We start from the raw sequence: 20,557 nt of genomic DNA, 5'->3' as shown, positions 1-20,557 counted from the left end.
AAGCGTCTGTATATGGGAATTCATTAAAGTTAAGTCAGACCTACTCAAAAATAGTTTTACCTCTTACATCAATGCAGTCTCCAAGTCTGCCAAAAAATAATCCCAGCCTATCCTAAATTTCCCCATGGCCCAGAGTGACCCTGCTGAACATTTCAACCTTAAAGACATTAAGAAATTTTGTCTGTGGTGTCTATCTGACCGGAGGGCAGTGTGGGAGTTGGTGTAAAGAATGTTTGTGGTCACTCCAAGGCTTGACCATATTGGCCCGAAGGCTGTTTATGTAGTCACCACAGGAAATGACTCCCTGCAAATACAGATCAGATCCACTGTAGTGCATCAAATGCCAAGTAATACATCCTGGCAGGTTGCTATCAGAAAAAGCTGACATCTTGAAATATGATATCTTGATATGACAAGATATTTTTCAGTGGGAACCTCAAGTTTTGGAGTTTTTTTTGTTTTTGTTTTTGTTTTTTTTTTTCTTTGTTTTCCCCAAACTCTTCATAAGATTTGACAGGAAGAACAGTTGGTCAGAATAATAGGTAGCAAGAAATGAAAAATATGAGGGTGAAGTAGGTGAATCTGTACAAGGAATTCCTTGATGTCGCATCTTGACCACCTGAGACCACAGATGGTCAGGTATTTCTGATTCCGCAGTATTTTGGTCCCATAAATAATTAGAGTGGCCAAGCTTTGGTAAACAATGTATGAATCTGTTTAAAAAAGCATGTACTTTATTTTCTTCCTAAATTTAACCAAGTTACAACACCGGCATTTTAGGAGGCCTGGCAGCCTCAGTTTAATCCTAGGTATATGAAGTCACTGGTCTCTGGCCTGTGCTTCAATTCTATTTTGACAAAGGCTCTGTTAAAGTGTACAACTATGGAGCACCAGATCCCAGAAGCAAAGGTGCTGAGTATTTTCAGCAGTGTATGAAATTCTCTTGTGGCACATTTGCACACACCAGGTTCTGTACTCGTTCATGCATGTAAATAAACTGAATTATACCCACAACCTGTTAAATGCCTGGTCTCATAATAAGGTACTAAAATTTGTCAGAACTAAATCCAGAACAGTTTTGCCATAGGTTGACTCGCTGGTGGCTAACTGATAACTCATTTAGTGTTCCCTGCAGAGCCGACAGACCAGAACTAGATAACTGTAACGTCGGCACATCACTTTACCTGGTATTTATGGAAATAGGTCAGGGTTTTGCCAAGTCTGCTCGAAACAAAAGTCAACCGTAGTTGTAACTCAGCAAGTCTGCTTATAGCTCAGTGGGGCCACCCACAGAACATGCGTCTGTGGCATTCAGGACTCTGCAAAAGCCAGCAGAGGAATGTCAAATGGCAGTCCCTTGTAATCATGGACCTCTGTGGGGAAACTAATTACAAACTGTTACCTCCCCATATATAATTGGGTGTGCCCTGGATTAGCCTCACTGTGTTCAGCTAATGAATTCAGCTCTAACTGTTCTATCGTGGCTTCCAGCTGAGTAAACAGTTTATATCTCTGCCCTGGTATTAGCTGGCTCCCAGTGAGGTAAGCCCACCCATCACACCTGCTTCACCAGCTGTGCAGTTGTGATAGCTGGTTGATGAGGGCTTAGCAGTGAAAGAGGTCCACATGACAGCGCGCCACTCGAGACAGTCAACATGAAACTGGCACTAGCTAAAGATACTGCTGTGTACCCATTGTTTGTTAGGATTAGCAGTAATGAATTTTGTGCTCAAGTGTCTTTTAAAAATAACACTAGTAAGCTCTGAGTTTCATAGTTGGATCTGAAATATGTTGAGCCTGATTTATGACAGATTGAGAACAGACTGTAGATTTTTTGTTTGTTTTGTTTTGAATGAAACTAAAGAGACTAATCAGCAATCAAAGTGGTGGGATATATGTTGGTGCATATACTCCATATGTACTGCTATGTTGGTGCATATACTCTATATGTACTGCTATGTTGGTGCATATACTCCATATGTACTGCTATGTTGGTGCATATACTCCATATGTACTGCTATGTTGGTGCATATACTCCATATGTACTGCTATGTTGGTGCATATACTCCATATGTACTGCTATGTTGGTGCATATACTCCATATGTACTGCTATGTTGGTGCATATACTCCATATGTACTGCTATGTTGGTGCATATACTCCATATGTACTGCTATGTTGGTGCATATACTCCATATGTACTGCTATGTTGGTGCATATACTCATTATGTACTGCTATGTTGGTGCATATACTCCATATGTACTGCTATGTTGGTGCATATACTCTATATGTACTGAGATTTATTACACCCTTGTTTCTGACCACCTGGCAAGTTTAAATTCATTATCCACTCTCCGGGTGGCTGAAGTATGTTCTCTACCAACTCCATTAACAGCAAATCTAAGAAAAATGTTTGGTTTGTATGCTTACTGGTGTATTCACCAAGTAGTTGCTGTCCTTGGCATGCACCATACTGTGGCTTAATCAAAGCTTATTTTCTGAAAACACTTCTACACAGTTGTGTTATAAGTCAGTGTGGTTTCTCTATGCGTGACCACGTTCATATAGGGTTTGTGGATATTTTGGATTCTCACTTGCGCATAAATTAGACTTGGAGATGTGCAGCAATGATTCACTTAGAATGATTAAGGAATAATGTCTACACATTTCAGCCTGTAGGTAGTGATAAAAGTTGGTCTTGGTGTGATGCATAATAGGAATAAACCTAGAAATTATGCTTTCAGGCTGGGATAGAACCCGGTTTATATGTATTGTGTATACTCAAGCTGTCAAACTGCATAAATAGGTATCAGTGTTAGAACAAGGAAGAATTTCAAGCTTCAGCAGCCACAGTATGTTGACTGTTGTCCTTTTAAAAACTGACATTATCATATATGGCTCATCTAACAAACATGCACTCTTCCCTGTCTACTCCCAAAAATAGCAACCCTTTCCTGTAGACCATCAACCTGAAAGCTGCATAAGGAGCAGGTGTGAAGATGAAATGTCATAGCTGATGTGTTTCTTTAGAGACGGATACATTACACTTCAAAATGCATTTTACTGAGGTCTCCAGCAGAGTTAGCAATATACAGCACATCTCTAGAGTCAAATCTCTGTTTGGTCACTGTCAGATTTTTTTCAGATTTATTTAGTTTTATTTTTTGTTTGTGTTGTTTTCACAGTTTTAGTCAGTTTAAATCTATAAAATCTTTGTTCGACCTGTTGCATGTTGTTTATGATTTTCAGTATAAAATTTTAATTATTCCACAAAGTCATTAGGAAATCGACTGTTCCTAGTCTGCAGTTTTGCCTCTGTGCAGAAGTATTCCTTCAGTTACCTTCTGGGAAATGCTGTGGCTCATGAACTTGACAAGCCATCACACTTATATCTCCCTAACTTGAGGAGCTGTGGTCTGCTTCCTGTCTGCTGTTTGTCCCAAGAGGTCAAGACCCTCCACCACTCCCCAGAGAACCACCAACTCCTCACCGTCAACACTGCTTTTAATACCCACGCCAGTGATGAGGTGACAGCCTAGCTGTCTCCTTGGCAGATACCTCAGCGTTAGCATGTAAACAGGTTCATGTGGCTGATGGGTGACAGACTGAGATAGGTTTACACACAAGTGCTATGCAGGCCTTTGTGGCTAGTGGCAGCAGTGCTCCTGTGGGTTAAATTAGGGACAGGGAAGAGAAATGTTTCTAGTCTAAAGTGATGATTAAAGACATGCTGGCAAACACGTCCAGTGGGAAACTGACTAATTGAGCTGGCAATTAACAAGGAAATATGCAGACTTTGTGGCAATTAAAGATCAAAACAACTTTACAGAACAATCACATTTCAGTTAATTAAGTAGCTGTTCTGTGGCTTTCAGTTGTATGACATGATCCTCATTAGCATGACATTTGTCCAGTTTTCATGTGGAGATATTTAAATGTACCTTTTTTATGAGTCTTTTTTTAATAACTTTTTATGGTCTTGCTCATGTTGGCTAAAATGTTGAGTTGCAAGATCAGCACTGTGCAGTTGTAAATTATTCATAAAGTGACACTTCATGTGTCAACAAATTCACTCCATTTAAGGACTTTGGCGACAACAAAAATTGAGTAATTACTGAATCCAAGGTTTTTTTATTTACTTCGAGGACGCTGATCTTGCTGGTAGCGAGTCCCTCCCTTTCCCTTACGTTTTACCCCCAACCTCATCATTGTACATCCTATCACTTTTTACTTGCCCTTCTCACTGCTGCACTGTCTACTCTTTGACATGTCCTGCTGTCTCATGCCCTTTCTATCTTAAATGTATTACTTTCTCCATTTCTCTCCTTGTTTCCCAGGTTTCACTTGGCTGCAACACGAGGACATTTAGACTGTCTCAATCTCATCCTGGGACACAATGTTGATGTCACTGCAACTGATGCCACTGGTGAGTTCAGGCTAGATGAAAGCAATACATTGGAGCCTTATGTATATATTTTAATATGTTTGAAAAATGTTGTCAACTTTTTGTATACTCCTTTTAATAAAAAATATGATAATGATCAAAGTAAATTATGTCACTGTGGTCAAATAAAGCAAGTAAGTGGACAATAAAAAACAACTGGGCAGTAAATTTAAAATACAATATTCCCAAAGTAAGATTTATAAGGTCCAGATTTTAGCAGAGAGTGAGATTTATGTTCTATTGAAAATCTGTTATTCTCCAATTTCATATGTCAGTAAGACAGCAAGACTCTGTGTGTCTAAAATCAAAATATTCTACACCAGAATTTGATCACTTTAGGACATTTGATATATGTGAGGTTGCAGTTGATGATGATCACTATTTTGCATTGTATTAAACTACATCAAGTACTGAAGAGTGGCAAAGAAAATGCATTCCAAGTCACAATAGCAGGTGTAATCATCTAAATCTGGGCCTGTAATGGCACTGCCAGCACCCTTTAGTGATTACAGTGATGGCTCTGCTGTTTGAATGCAGAAACTTTGCCTTCTGAAAGTGAGGAAATAAAATGTTGTGAATTAGACCAGATAGATAACATTAACATTATCATAACGTTACCTGTTATTAACATGACAGAACTGAACCTAAAGTTTTTAGGGAACCCTCAAAAAGCTGATTATTATGGACCATAAAGGCCTTCCCTACATTGTGGATGTACTTTATTTTCTGACTGGTGCATTTATTGTTTTCAGGTAAAAATGCTCTTCATCTGGCTTCAAGAAATGGACATTCACTGTGTGTGCAGAAACTCTTGCAGGTAAAGTGCAGTGGTCTTCTCTGTTATTTGTCCCCAATGTTGTTTCTGTGCCAGATGACAAGACATCATCACATTTTAGTTACCTGCTTTAGTTTTATTTGTTTAGAAAATTTTATTTTTTCTAGAAGAGACCTGAAAACAAACTCTACTTCAACAAGATCACAGGACATTTCATTCACTCAGAACAGCCATTACACACACACACACACACACACACACACACACACACACACACATACACGACCACAGTACCAGTCTCTCCTGTGAATTTGTGTCATGGTTATGAGCTCTGCACTGTCACTATGGCTTAGATAGCAAGGCCTTACAGATGAAGAAGGTATGATAATGTCTTCTGTGACTTCTGTGTAATGATTCAAGTATCACTTTTTTCATCTCACTGTTTTGTTTCTACAGAATCCACTGTATGTTGTGTGAAGCAGTTTCCCTTTCAGCTCCTTAAAATAATTATTGCCAAACACCTCTGGCAGCTGAGCTAGGCCCTGTTGAGTCGCTGTGTCCCGTGAGGATTTATATGTTTACAACAAGGGGGCTCATTGGGGACTCTGACTTTGTGCTCTCATAGTGTTGTAGCCCGCCCCATGCCCCCATCTCTCACATGAAAGTGATCTAATGGAGGTTGTGGCTGCTGGCAGGGGGTTCAGTGGTGTTGATAAGCCTTCCCTCCTGCAAATTTGGTGTCCATTCTTAGTGCCATCATCACGCCAGACATATTAGCAGGACGCCATCACCCACCACCTCCACTAGCTCCCTCCACAAGTCCAAACCCTCAAGGTATAGGATGTCCTCCCTCCATGCTTTACCATCAGCTCCCACTGCTCCTCAGCCCTCAACCCCCATGCTGCGCCCCCTTCACTTTGTCATTTGAGCATGCTGCTAAATTTTTGGCCCTTGTTGCTAGAGAGACTTGGGTTTTTTTAGTGGGGGGCCAGAGCTTACCGGCAAGCTTACCCAGCAACAACAGACCGTGTTAGCATTAAGTCCTCAAGGCTTTCATAGCAGGCCCTCATCAGCACAGTGGTACAGTGGGGTCTAGCCAGCTGACTAACTGTGTAGAGATGTCACAAGCTTATCAACACGGCGCCACTTAGCCTAGTATGACCGGCCTGTTGTTGACTCCTGATTTTGAGATATTTCGATTCAACCATTTGAGATTTCTTCTCTGTAAAATTTTAGATGTCTTGTAAAATAATACATCTGCCCCCCATCACCAACTTACCTAGTTTAATTTGTTAATTTGTTGTCATAGTTCCCCCTTTTTGAATAACTAAAAAATCCATCCTCAGGTCAAAGACTCACCGTTCAAATCAAGACCATATTTAACCTGAACTGAATTAGCAACAGCGAGTGTTTTAAAGAATGGCACTGTGCTATAATACCCTTCTCTATGAAAGTATCTCCATGGTTACCTGTAATATTCAATATGTGATTTAAAAAATTATATGCTGAAAATTATTTTCACAATTAAAGTTACTGTAGGTTTTTAGTGAGAAATCACATGTGCTTTTAAATATGTAAAAACTAATTGTATTCTACTATGTTACAAATCTGTTTGACACTGCAGGGATTCAGGATATTTCAGCACCAGGAAAATAATTTGCATAACTTAAATCTCTTGTGTCAACCTGTGTTTGTTGTTTAACAGCACAACTGTCCAGTTGGAAACATGGACCTGCAAGGAAGAACAGCTTTACATGATGCTGGTAAGACTCTAGTCTCGTCTAGTATTAACGCCATTACTGACTCCACTCTAGTACTAACTGATGCTACACCAGTGCTCCTCCATTTCACGCTACCCTTTACATATATATACATATATATACATATATATATATATATATATATATATATATATATATATATATATATATATATATATATATATATATATATATATATATGATATTTAAGTAAAAGATACAATGATATTTATATATATATAAAATGATTATGAAGTGATACTTCATAATCATAAAAGTGATTTTTTTCACTATACTGTAGTGAGTATAGTGAGATTTTATTCTACTGTAGTAATATAATGACTCTACTCCTTATTTTCTTATTTTCTCCTCTTGTTGTCCACAGTCATGGCAGGCTGCTCCTCCAGTGTGAAACTTCTCTGTGACAGTGGAGCCTCTGTGAATGCTACAGATTTTGTGAGGACTAATATTGTACTTCACTAATATCACACTGTGTGTTGAACTGGTCTCTTCTAAGAGATTGTTTTTTTGTGTTTATTATTGTCCAGACACATCTCTCTTATTGCTCCTTAAACGTTCCTTCGTCAATGGCAGTCATAAACTGCACGTAAGCTCAGTTAGACTGATCACACACTTTATTCACTAAAGCTTAACTTAGTCCACATGAATTAGGTGATCTCTGTATTCTGGATTACTCTAAACGTCTTGTTTTGTTGTGTAAATCATGTCATACCTGTGTGATTTTGTGGGGAAGATGCACATATGAGTGTGTATGTTTTGGATTTTTCTCTAGGATGGTAAGACACCTCTGGTGCTGGCTACCCAGATGTGTCATCCACACATCTGTCAGCTGCTGCTGGAGCGAGGGGCTGATGTCACCATCCGGGACAAACAAAACAAGTAAGAAACATCAGCCGTCATGGTGTTTGTCTTTAGTAGGCCCATATCAAGCTTTTTTGCTTTCTGATTGTAGATGCTGTACTAGCTATGAACATGTTTCAAAACTTTCTTTAGGAAATACGTATTTGTAATAGGCCATTGACCTTACTTGCTGTGCAAAACGGGTTATATAGACCTTTACAACCTGACCTGGACTAGGCCTATGACAGTTGCCCAAAAAAATAGAAAATAAAATCAAGAACAATATTTTTGAAAAGGGGAAACAGTGAAAATCACAGCATTCATCAAAAGCAGTTGCACATTTGTACATTACATTTTTATATCTGCCTTAAAATTTAAAATATTGGGTCTGCATGCCTGGCTAACAGGGAATACTGAAGTCCAGGAGAATATTATATTTTTCTTTATATGTTAGGGTTCTAACAATTTATAATATTCATGGCTTAAGGCTGTTCATTTCAGAAGTGACATGATTTCATACACTTAATGTACAGCAAAAAGAAAAGCATCCCAGGAAATATTTCTAATATAATATGTCATAATAAAATACAAGTTTTGCCCGACTTATTGTGATTTCTCAGCAACCTTTGCAACACAAAATAAAAATAGTCCTTTAAAGTGTAACAACTAGATGTGATGACAAAAACAGACCAGCTCAGCTACCACAGCACTGAATTATTCAGCATTAGTTGAGCAAAAACTAGGGTGAATTGTTGTTTTTGCCCCATATTTGATTATGTAATTGTTACATTGCTATATTGTGCATGTTGTTGCTCATGGACTGTCTTTGTTGTCCCCCTCAGGACACCACTGATTCTGGGCTGTGAATATGGTTGTAAGGATGCAGTAGAGGTGTTGCTGAAAGGCGGCGCTGATGTGAAGGTCATTGACGGCTTGGGTCATGATGCATTTCACTACGCCCGCCTCAGCAAGAACCTGGAACTTGTGTCAATGGTCAAAAGTTACCTCGACAAAGCCACCAGAGGTGAGACGGCAAAATACTCCTGGGTACTAAGCATAAAAGAATCATTTAGCTTAAAATAAATGAAGAGTACTATTACCGTATTAGTCGAGTCTTTCTCAGCACTTTTCAGTATTAGCCATTATCTTGTCATTTGCAGTTTTTCCCTGATTTCATATTTATCTTGCCTGTTTTTATTTTCTTGTGTCCTTTCCTTGAACATGTTTTATTGAAGCACTGTTTTGTTTTGTTTTTTCAAATCTTGAAAAGACATGGGAAGAAAAGTGATTCTGAACCTGCTGTTTTCTGATTTTTTTTCTGCAGATAAAGAGGCTGCAAAGGAACAGTGGAAGCGACAGGTAATCCTGCAACTTTGAGTTTACTGGCTCACAGCATCTTACCTTATTCAGTAATGAGGAGCTTCTGCTATTTTGCACTCTGCTTTTAGAGAACCTTCATTTGTATGTGCAGAATAATGGGAATTGCAATTAAATTACCTTTATGCAGCCATTATTTTTCCGCAGTCAGGTCAGGGCTGCTTGCACTTCAAAGTCATTGTTGGCGTTAATAAGTCAGAATTCTTCATGTCCAGCATTTGATTTGAAGCAAGAACATTTGAAAAACACTTTTAATTTTCTGCCAAATGCTCCACATTTTAAATGAGCTTTCTTGGCTTACTGTTGTGCAGAACAGTCTTTCTAAAACTGTAAGATCCTCACTGCCTCTCAGTTGTACATGACTGCCATCTAGCGGTCATAAGTGACAGTTGTTCCACATGCTTTCATGCCCATGGTAATGTTATACCATCATAACATGTTTGTAAAAAGATCCTCTTTCTGCCTCAGCATTCAGTGGAGCGGTCAGAGGCAGCTGAGGCTCACAGAAGGGATCAGATCATGCATGTAAGTGAAAAAGTGTAAAATAGAGTTTAAAGTGAGTGACTTCACAGTCCCCTGCTAACAGGTTAGCTACAGCAAAATATGTGATTATATGTCAAAGTTGCTTTTGCAACTTGCTGTTTCTGACCCCAATCAACCAAATAAATCAAGTTCTTGCAGGTTAAAGTTTGTAACCTTTACACTTTATGTGTGGATGTGTTTTAGGACCTGGAGAGGCAGAATGAGACCATGCAGGAAAGTCTGAGGAAGTACCAGCAGGACCAGAGAGCCCTGTTAGAAAAGGTCAACATGCTACAGCAACAACTCACACAGGTAAACTGTACACCACCTCAGCAAGAGTTACTGAGCTAGACAAAACAGGACAGTACATTAAAAACCTCCAAGCTTCGTCTTCCAAACTAGTGGCTTGTTTTCTTTAATGCATATTGTGATCTGTTGGTAGGCTGATCTCAGGGACCTGCAAGAGTTTTTCTGTGGCAAATATAGTGATAAAAGCTGAGTCACACTCTCTTGGCCCAATACCTAGACACTAACAGAATGTGTGTCATTTTATAACTCCATGTGTTTCTTTCAGAGGAGGTACAGTAGGTTTTTACTTTTACTGATGATGCTTATGTGAGACATTGACTTGCTTTGAAATGCCCCTTCAGTGACCATATTTAGATAGATTCCCCCATATCAGCTGTCAGAACACTGTCAGTTATTAACCCCTGAATTGACTTTATATATACCATTGTTATAATCTTCAGGAAAAGATGACTGTCGAAGACACACAAAAAGAGGTATGAAAATGATCTTGGGCATGATGAGCCTCATAAACAAATTTCCCTCCTTAAGTTGGTTAAATAATAATTGGTTGTTTCTAGATATTAACCCAAATAAAGCTACAGTACATGATGACATGATGGTCATGAGTGCAGTGTGAAACAGCTTGAAGTTATAACTACTGGACTGTAAACATAAGAGCAACTGAAAGCCTGTAGTGTATATCACTGTTGTTAAAAGTATGTGAATCATACACATTTTTGTGCATGTGTGTGCTCGGGTATGTTCTTTTTTTTTTTTTTTTTTTTTGATGAGAGCCGTTCTTGAAGTTGCAGCTTCTTAAGTGATGATGTGTGAAGAAAACATAAACATAAAAAACATAACAGTACTGACATGAGAAACAAAGCATTGACTCCACAACTACATTAGAGTGACAGAAACACAAGCAGTTAGGAACAATAAAACCATCAGTAAAATATACAAATATACTGATAAGCTCCCATTAAAAATATATAGTGTACATTAACATACAACACATGTAAAATAACATGCAACACGTGGAGGACATTAAGTGATGCAGTGTAATAACAGTTTTAAGACCCTTAAGAATGATGTGTGTTTTCTGAGCACAAAAAAAAAGATGAATCTGTAATATGTAAATGTTTTACAGCATCAGTTCTATTACACATGTAAATACACTAAATGAAAACTAAACTGTTCTTCAGAGTGAACATAGACTGCCACTGAGTTTTTCATCATTCAGTTGTTATTTATCTAAAAAAGTCATGTTGCTGTATTCACACATGGTTTTACCTTTTTTCTTGGCTCAGAAGGAACAGCTGAAGGTGTTACTCAGTGCCAAAGAAGACGGGGCACGTGGTCTGGAGACTGTCAAGGTCCAACTCCGGAGTACTTTGGTCAGTGAATTCATACATGTTGGATTTCTACATAGCGAATCAGTGTGTTTAAGATTATTTGATTAGTATTCAAAAACAACATACAGTGTGTTGATTTTTTTTTTTTTTCTTATCTTTTTTTTATTTTTTTATTAATGAATTATTTTTTGCAGTGAGATTTTAATATTCACACCTGAAGTGTGTCAAGTTCTTTGTTAATTTACCTTCACTCAGTTTATTAAGTACACGAAGCTGAAACTAATGCAGTCCAGCAATAAAGCTTCCCTTTATGAAGGTAATGATTGTTCAGTTTTTGTTGAAACTGTTTTGGAGATTTGTTGATCATTTTGGAGGATGGAGCTGATGCTGTTAAACTGTATAACATTATGTTGACAAGCGTTTCTCTTATTTTGTCCACCCTGTTTATTTATATATTTATATTTATATATATATATTTATATAAGTTTGCTAAAATATAATATACATAATATATATAACAATAATATAATATATTGTTAAATATAAAATTTGAGGTTTCTAATGAGTATGTGTATTTACAGGGGGACTACTCTGGGCAGTCTGTTATCAAAGGTCAGCATCCTTCTATTTCTGGAATCATAAAGAAAACTGATACCAATATTTCCCCAACAGAGGGTGTTTACATGTTATGTTTATACACTTTTACTCTTGCAGGCAAAGAAAACACTTTGGTCAAACAAGCTCACAGCCTGGATTCTGATCAGGTATATATTAAAGTGCTTATACAGTATTTCGAGCCTGATTGATTTTCTTTCTTCACTTTAGTAAAAAGAAAATGACCGTACCCACATTTTGTGAATGTATTTAAAAACAAACAGTTCTGTGTTTTTTAAATAAAATGATGATTTTAAAAAAATGCTGTTAATACTTTTGTCTTTTGGTGTGTTTATGTATCATTGTTTTCTTCGTTGTCTGCAGATAATCCAGAGGCCCGCTATGGTGCGTTCACTGTCCAAAACTCTAGAGAAGAATCAGCCCACTATAGCCTGGGATGTCTCTGGTGAGCTGGAAGCACTCCGGCATGAACTTGAGACAGTCAAGAGAAGGCAACAGGCAGCAGAAGAAGAGACAGCACGACTTCAAACTGCCCTGAACCGAAAAAACCGAGAGTGCCAAGAGCTTGTTCAGAACCGAGACACCATCCAGAAACAGGCTGACCGACAAGTTCAAGAGCTCGAGGATGCCTTGGGCGATGTCCAGAAGAGGATGATGGACTCTGAGTGTAAGGTCAAACAGCTGCAAGCCCATGTAGTTGCTGTTAAGGAGCACTTAGGAGGACAAGCCACTGAAGAACTGCGTGCCCAGCTCCAGGATGTCAAGGCCAAGTATGAAGGTGCTTCAGCAGAAGTGGGTCGTGTTCGTAACCGCCTCAAACAGAGCGAGAAGGCCTTGGAGGAGTACAAGTCCAGCGAAAGCCAGCTTGCATCTGAGGCAGAAAGGCTAAACCATGAGCTGGGAGCTCTGACTGCAGAACGAGATGAACTTGCAGAAACGCTAGTAGAAATGGAAACTCACCTGAAAGAGACCCAGACTAAATATGGCAACATTGTCCCAGCCGAAAAGTTTGACAACATGAAAAATCTGTTGACCAATGCTGTTGATGAAAAGGAACGACAACTAGCTGAACTGAGGGAAGACTACGATCGTGTGCTGGAGGAGGTGGCAGAGCTCCACCGAAAACTGGACAGTCCATCGTCCCAGGGAGGGGCAGGGATGATGTCTTCTGAGGAGCAACAGAGGATACAGGCAGCTCTCGAGGAGCAGAATGCTTCACTAAAAAGGAAATTGGCAGATGTGACTGCCAAAAGCCAGGTTTTAATTCATGAAGTCGAGGAGAGTGAGGAGGAAAGAGATCTCCTGCGAGAGCAACTGGATGAGCTCAACAGCCGGATGGAGACTCATTTTATACCCATAAAGGACCACGAGGAAGCCCGGAGGAACATGGTAGCGCTTTTGGAGGAGCTGGAGGACAAACTGGTGGAAGCCAGTGAACGTTACGGAAAAGCAGAAGCACAAGTCCAACAGCTTCAAACCGAGAGGGCCACGCTGCAGGAAAGTATCTGTAATCTCCAAAATGCCAGTGACAGACACCAGAATGACATGGACGCTCTGAGGTCTCAGAACGCCGACCTGATGAAGAAAGTCGAACTGCTGCAGAAGAGATGTGAAGACAGAGACAAAGAGTGTGTAGAGCTGACCACACAGAGCCAGACTCTGAAACAGAGCTTGAATGGAGAGTATGTTCCCAGACAGCAGCACGAGCAGGTGAAGATGGAGTTAAGTTCCACCTTAGAGAGTGTTAAAGCTGAGATGTTGAAGTTGGAGATCAAAGAAAAAGAAAGTCGGGAAGAACTGAAGAATGTGAAAGAAGGAAATGATAAGTTGAAAGAAGAGTTGGAAAAGGTTTTGCTGGAGAAGGAGAAAGACTATATAAGAATAAAAGACCACAAAGCTGTGACAAACAATCTGAATGCTGCTGTGCTTGCAGCAGAGAATACAGCAGAAGACGTCTCATCGAAGTACGTGTTGGCCCAGGAGGAAATAGTAAAACTTACTCAAGAGTTGGAGGCCCAGACGAAAGAACTTGATACCATACAGGAGGCTATTCAGTCTAAGTTTATCCCACTGACAGCAGCAGAAGAAAAAGAACACTCTTACAGTGCCCAGGTGAAGGAGTTGACAGTGAAGATGTTGGAAATCGAAGATAGCTTTAACAAGGAAAGATCTGCCAGAGAGAGCATTAAACAGGAGAAAGAGAAGCTAAATCTTGAGATTGAATCTGTTCAACAAAAATTAGACACTGCTTTGGTTACCAATGAAAAGCGCAAGGAAATGGAGGAAGAGTTCAAGGGTAGAGTTGAGGAATTGTCCCAAAGGTTGGTCAACTTAGAGCGGCAGCACGAAGAGGTTACGCTTCAGAAAACTGAACTTCAAGACCAGAATGCCCTCTGCAACACTCAGATTCAGAATCTCCAGGAGCGTCTGAAATCCGAGTTGGTCCGGATAGCAACTTACGACACGGAGCTTAAAGGCCTCCATGACGCCATGCAGCAAGCCCAGTCCGATTGCAAGAAAGCAAGGGAGGCTCAGATGGAGGAGACCCAGAAGGTTTGTGCCTTACAGAAAGAACTTCAGGAACACCATGAGTTTCAGGCTTCTCTGCTCCAGCAGCACATAAACACAAAGGAAGACCTGGAGGCTGAACTCACAAAGCTTCGAGTGGCTCTCCGTGAAGAGGAGGAGAACAACGCACAGAGAGCTGAAGACGTATCTGCGCTGCAGTCTGAACTGCTTCAAGCCACACAGGCTCTCGAGGACGTTCGCTCTAAAGAAGACCACATGAACCAGCTAAAGAAGGAGAAGCAGCAGCTGGAGGACGAGGCTGCCAACCTGAGCAACAAACTACTGAGCTTAACCAAAGAGTGTGAAGAGGCCCGTCAAGAGGCTGCACAGGCGAGGGTGGGTGAGAGCAAGGCCAGGTCAGAAATGGAAGCTGTTCAGGAGAAGGGGCGAGCCATCGAGCGAGAAATTAGAGAGCTGAAGGAGAGATACGACGAGTCTCTTAGCACCATCTGTGATCTTCAGAGGAGAATTCAGATATCAGCTCAGCAAACTGAGGCCAAAGACAAGAAGGTAGTTCAACTGTAACTAAATGCAGCTACTGTAGATAATATATCTGTATTTCTGTCTGTGTTGTCTCCAAGGAAGGAGAATTCACATTGTGTATGTGCAGATTTTAAAAGAAAGTCAGATTGTTCAAAGGTTTCTAGGGTTGCAATTCTTTTTTTTGTTATGTGGTCGATAAAGTAATAAGACATGAACATTCATTTTAAATCTTTGTGTGTGTGTGTGTGTGTGTGTGTGTGTGTGTGTGTGTGTGTGTGTGTGTGTGTGTGTGTGTGTGTGTGTGTGTGTGTGTGTGTGTGTCAGATCACAGAGTTGCTGACAGACGTTGAGCGATTGAAGCAGGCACTGAACGGTCTGTCCCAGCTGGCATACACAAGCAACACGCCCAATAAGAGACAGTCGCAGCACATCGAAACACTTCAAACCCAGATCAAGAGCCTACAGCAGCAGCTGGCTGTGAGTGAGCACACATCACATATTAAAATATCTATTACAGAAAATGAAGATAACATATGCATAGTCTGCTTTATATTTAGTTATCATTGGCTGTATTTAGTCAATTTTATAATTTTTTACACACATTTTCTGTGCAGAGATATTGTAGTAACATTAATAATTAGAAAAAGACAAATACTACTCTTAACTGGGTAATTTATAGCAATATATTTATAGTGGTGAAATTCAACCTCATGGACCTCACAGCTTCATTTTGGTACCAGACTGTTTAACTTTAGGTGCTGAGATTTACTGTCTAATGATGTAGAACTAGTATTCTACATCTGCAGCACCTCAGTGTTTTCTTTACTTGGCAGCCGTGGTAGACACTGAAGCAGTAACCACTGTGTCATCTTCATGTCTTTCTCCCTCCTGTCTCCTCCATAAGGATGCTGAGAGGCAACACAGGGAGGTGGTTTCAATCTATCGAACTCACCTTCTCAGTGCAGCACAGGTGGGTTCCTCAAATATAAATGTGTATAGATATATATATATATATATATATATATATATATTTATATTTATTAACGTGATAATTGTCCATTTCTTTCGCACAAAGTTGCACATTGTCTACAGAGAGTTTGGTATTTCAGTGAATGGTCATACTTAGGAATATCATCATTTATTTTAAATGATTTGAAATAATGAAACTAATTTGGGTTATGTTGGTCAAACTGAAGAATCAGAGGAGTGTTAAAAACAACAAATATAAGGAGGTTGAAATGACTGATTTTAATAAAATAAATTTACTTTGGTGAGTCCAGTGGTTATAAAATCAGAGCTGTTTTATCACATTATGGCTTTTGAACAACTTCCATCTTCACTACATTAAAATGTCTGCACGTCTGCTGATTATTTGAAGCAGCTATGGCACATGGATTGGAGAAATGTAATGATAGCTGTAATGGTTTGAAATCATATGGGAGCAGGTTTTACATTATTTCATTAAGAAATTGGCACTAAAACCTGTGTTCTTGCCAGGAGCCAAAGTGAAGCATAGTCTGCTGTGTGTAATTGTCAACAGGACATACAGTGACGTTGTTTCTCTCACAGGGCCACATGGATGAGGACGTCCAGGCCGCCTTACTCCAGATCATCCGCATGAGACAGGAGTTTGTGTGTTAAAGATTCCTCTGACAAAACACGATGCTACCTGCTGACTCACATTTACCATTTTCACATCTCCTGCCGCCAAGTGCCCCTGCTGTGGCCCCTGTGGGGGCTCATTGTGGTGGTTGCATGTTTGGAGAAACTTGGTTGTTTTGAAATCCATTTTGCTGGAGCAGGGTGGCACTTCAGTTCTCAAATATCTATATCTTTGTGCTGTGAGTACAGGTGAATAACTATAGGTTGCTAGGTGCTAATGTGTTATTTCAGGTTCAACAGAAATTGAAAGCAAATGAAAACTGAATTTACATAAAGACACTCTGCTGTCAATGTATGTCCAATATCAGCCTAACCAATGGAATCAGTTTGATGTAATCAACTGATGTCAGCATAAGGTCTGCATAAATCTAGGTACATTTATGCAGACCTTATGCAGTTGTTGATGAAGCATATGAAAATGTAATTTGATTCATTTCTTTTCAATCTCTTATTGATAATGCAAATGTGTGGATTTTTTTTTTTTTTTTGTGGATTTGACACATTCGGTAATTTGGAAGTTATAAGTCTGGGTCCTTTTCATACTTTACTCACTTCTGAAATGCTCAAACCACTTTTCACATTCCCACCTGACAGTCAGCTCTGTTCTAGCAAATTTGAAGGGTAGGTTCATACTTTTTCAGCTTGACCTTAATACAATACTCAGATGCCCATGTGTACATACAGTGAGTTCTATTAAGGTTAACAGAACCCTGCAATTGATCCTTGTCCTTACAGCAAATACAAGAGTTGAATGATCAACTAGATAAAGTCAATATTCCCAGATCTGCTCCAAATGAATGTGAAATGAAATGAAAGTTTTTCTAGATATTAAATATCTAGCTGAGCTTTTATCACAATTACATCTGTATTTTTATTGTGAAAAAGAGTAAAATAGCTGTAACTTCAGAAGATACTTCAATGGACGCTGGTTACTGAAGCCTCATATTAGCTTTTATTAACCTTGGAGTTCATTTTTAACTGTATATGTTGTCACCCTGCTCATGCAGTGGAGTAGATTTAGAAAGGAACATCTTGTATGGACAGGAGGAACGATTACAGCGACCGATAACTCCTACACTTTCCTGTACACATGGGCTTTTGAGTGAAGGTATTACCAGAGTTAAAAAAAAAAAAAAAAAAAAAAAAAGTAATCCTATCCTTTAACCTTGTTCATGTCAGTTGTAATACTTCATCTACTTTCTTGATGTTTGAGTCAGACGTTACTCATTTGTGGCACAGTTATCATCTTCTGGAGGTCCAAACTAGCACGTTTTCAATCTGACCTAAATACCACAGACCTGAACTTCATCCACAGTTAAAAACTGCTTGCTAGTTTAGTAGTTGGTAGACAGTTTGTGTTAGGTTTGGTAGAGCTCAGTTATGTCTCTCACGCAGTCTGATTACATGTGTCCGTGCGTTGGTTGTGCTGGATTTGAGTAATTTGAGGTGTGAAGTGGAGATCTGTTGCTGTGTCATACAGTTTGCAGTGGCACGTCGTTTTGTTGAAACCAGAGTGTCCTCTAGTGGTGAGACTTGGCAGGCCAAGTTGGTAGAAATTGTAATATCAGGGGGAGGCAGCTGTTGTTTTCGGAAGCTGTAATATCTGCATGCTTTTGCTCAACAATTGGGAGATTCATTATAAAGCTTATTATGGTTAAGAGATTATGAAATGTGAATGCAAGACTAAATTGAAATAGCTTTATCTACTAATATCTATTGCTCTGCATACAAACCTCATCCATGCAGCAGTGAACGGTGCAGCTTTCCTAGAGCGATGGTTGCGTCACCCCTGAGCCAGCTCTTCATGGTGTAGTGTAGTGGAGTTGTGATTGTTGAGCGAGTCTCTTATGCCTTTACACTGATATATTTTTCATAGCTTTGTACTACTTTAAATACTGTACTACAGTGTGACAATTCTGAATATTCAGCAGGTCTGGAAGTAGAACGGCACAAAACACATTCAGGGTAGCATTTATTGTAGGATGCCATGTGATAAAAACAGATTGTTTTATTTATGTGGATAAACAGCTCCCTTAATTAGCTATTTGAAGTACTCCTGTCTTTACCTTTCAGCTAACACGCCTCACCAAGAAATATTTTTTGCTCTGTGTTTTTGTACTTTGGCCAAAAACTCTGTTTATACCAACTGAAATCCATACTTCTTAAAGTTTGTTATGCAGACATGAGCAATTAACACAGTTTTTTTTTTTTGGATATTTCTTACTGTCTTCACTTTGTTAATATAGACTAAATACAAATATGCCCATATGTTTAAATTGGTTGTTTTCTTCAGCAGTAATATTTGTGTTTGTGAATCAGTAATACAAAATCAATAAAAGTCCCTAACATAGGAAACTTTGCTGAGTGTATTTTGTTATTACCACATGTAAAAACCTTCTGTGTTTTTTTTTTTTAATTTTTTTTTTTATTCACACTACTTAAAGAGCCCCAACCAAAATATTGTAACTATTGGATAGATTACTACGAGACATGACTGCTGCCCTGAGGTTGCTGACTCTGTTGGCCTCTGGATTTTCCCTCTGCCACAATCAGCTCAGAGTTTTCACTTTGCTGTGAAATATCTCAGCCTCTTTTCAGTGGGTTGATTCAAACTCTTGTGCTGTGTTGTCCTCGGGTGATGTTTTCTCATGACTTTGGTGATCTTCTGCCTTTTATTCTCTACCAGACTATTAGATGTGCTCCAACATTAGCAGTGTTTTATCAGGCTGAACACTTTATTTTCCTATACATTTGATTTGTCGAAGGTGTAAAATTGCTTGTCTTATTTATTTGGATGTCTGCAGACTCTCAATACTTGTTTTTTTTTTGTTTGTAATGTGAAGCACATTGAATCATCCTGAATAAGATAAATTAAGATAAGAATAAGATAAATTTAGCTGTGCTTCTGCTAGGCTTATATAGTGAGCCACCGTAGGGGCTGTAATATGGAGGGTTGTGATTAGTAGGTGCTGTTATAATTTGTGAGATGACTTTCTCATTAGGGCATTGAATCTGTGGTCACAAGCGTCTCACTGGCAACGGGCATTGGCTGAACTTGCAGGAGTGTGTTGGCCTGAATATACAGAGAACCAGTTATTTTATGTGAGAGATTTCTGTATTTCTGATTTTGTCTTTCTTTTTTCAATAGTTTGAAGCATGTGGGGCTCTGATGGGGAAAAAAAACAGCAGGATTCAACAATATTTAGATAAAAACCGGATGACTGCTGTGGGTTTTTGTTTTTTTTTTTTGGTTTTTTAAAACCGTGCCAGATCACTGTTAATCAAATCTTATCAAATGGCACCAACAAGAATAGTTACAGACGTATGGCGCTCAAAGCATATATATATATATATATATATATATATATATATATATATCCTTTACTGTGTGTTTCATTTTGAGTACAATCAACTCAGGAATGACAGTATGAGGCTCTTTGGCACACAGTGCTCCCTTTTATCTTTGAACCTGTGCCTCGGTTGATTTGTCTGTTGCTCCTTTTTTTTTCTTCACAGGATTTATTTTTCATTAAAGCTCTCTTCAGTGGGATGCCAAGAACAGAGGTCAGGGCTATTTCAGTTATCTCATTTCAGACAAATTCATGGCTTATACAGTCACTGAGCACATGGGAATTTTCCATTTAAAAAGTACAATGTGGTTGAATTGGTCTTTGCTTTTGAAAATAATCAAGATTACTAACACTACATTAAAAAGAGAAAGAAAAATACACATTAATACAACCTTCAAGTATGACTCTGGGTCCTGGGTTTGATTTCTATGAGAACAATGTGCTGATTTAAAGTGGCAGCCCTCTCTCCTCTCTACTCCTCCTTCCTTGGTTTTATGACT

At 39.1% G+C, this 20,557-nt stretch overlaps 1 protein-coding gene across 6 annotated transcripts in view; it reads left to right on the top strand.

Moving 5' to 3' along the window:
• The window catches only part of uacab (uveal autoantigen with coiled-coil domains and ankyrin repeats b), a 36,742-nt gene extending 17,693 nt beyond the window's left edge, over positions 1–19,049 (top strand). For 3 of the 6 annotated variants that reach the window (XM_026319793.2, XM_026319794.1, XM_026319798.1), the window contains exons 3-19: positions 4,338–4,426; positions 5,197–5,261; positions 6,925–6,982; positions 7,365–7,435; positions 7,773–7,879; positions 8,683–8,864; positions 9,165–9,199; positions 9,686–9,742; positions 9,944–10,051; positions 10,489–10,521; positions 11,335–11,421; positions 11,961–11,991; positions 12,094–12,143; positions 12,358–15,072; positions 15,370–15,522; positions 15,950–16,015; positions 16,615–19,049. In XM_026319793.2, coding sequence (XP_026175578.1) covers positions 4,338–4,426; positions 5,197–5,261; positions 6,925–6,982; positions 7,365–7,435; positions 7,773–7,879; positions 8,683–8,864; positions 9,165–9,199; positions 9,686–9,742; positions 9,944–10,051; positions 10,489–10,521; positions 11,335–11,421; positions 11,961–11,991; positions 12,094–12,143; positions 12,358–15,072; positions 15,370–15,522; positions 15,950–16,015; positions 16,615–16,686 — 3,979 coding nt within the window. In that variant the 3' untranslated portion in view covers positions 16,687–19,049. The remainder of the gene's footprint in view (positions 1–4,337; positions 4,427–5,196; positions 5,262–6,924; positions 6,983–7,364; positions 7,436–7,772; positions 7,880–8,682; positions 8,865–9,164; positions 9,200–9,685; positions 9,743–9,943; positions 10,052–10,488; positions 10,522–11,334; positions 11,422–11,960; positions 11,992–12,093; positions 12,144–12,357; positions 15,073–15,369; positions 15,523–15,949; positions 16,016–16,614) is intronic. The other 3 variants (XM_026319797.2, XM_026319795.2, XM_026319799.2) reach the window with 3 other exon arrangements.
• Positions 19,050–20,557: the final 1,508 nt, after the last annotated feature.

The sequence above is a fragment of the Mastacembelus armatus genome, chromosome 3 (genome assembly GCF_900324485.2).
Source record: "Mastacembelus armatus chromosome 3, fMasArm1.2, whole genome shotgun sequence".
Classification (NCBI taxonomy): Eukaryota; Metazoa; Chordata; class Actinopteri; order Synbranchiformes; family Mastacembelidae; genus Mastacembelus; species Mastacembelus armatus.
The sequence above is the reverse complement of the archived record's forward strand: the minus strand, read 5'-3'. Positions and strand labels throughout refer to the sequence as shown.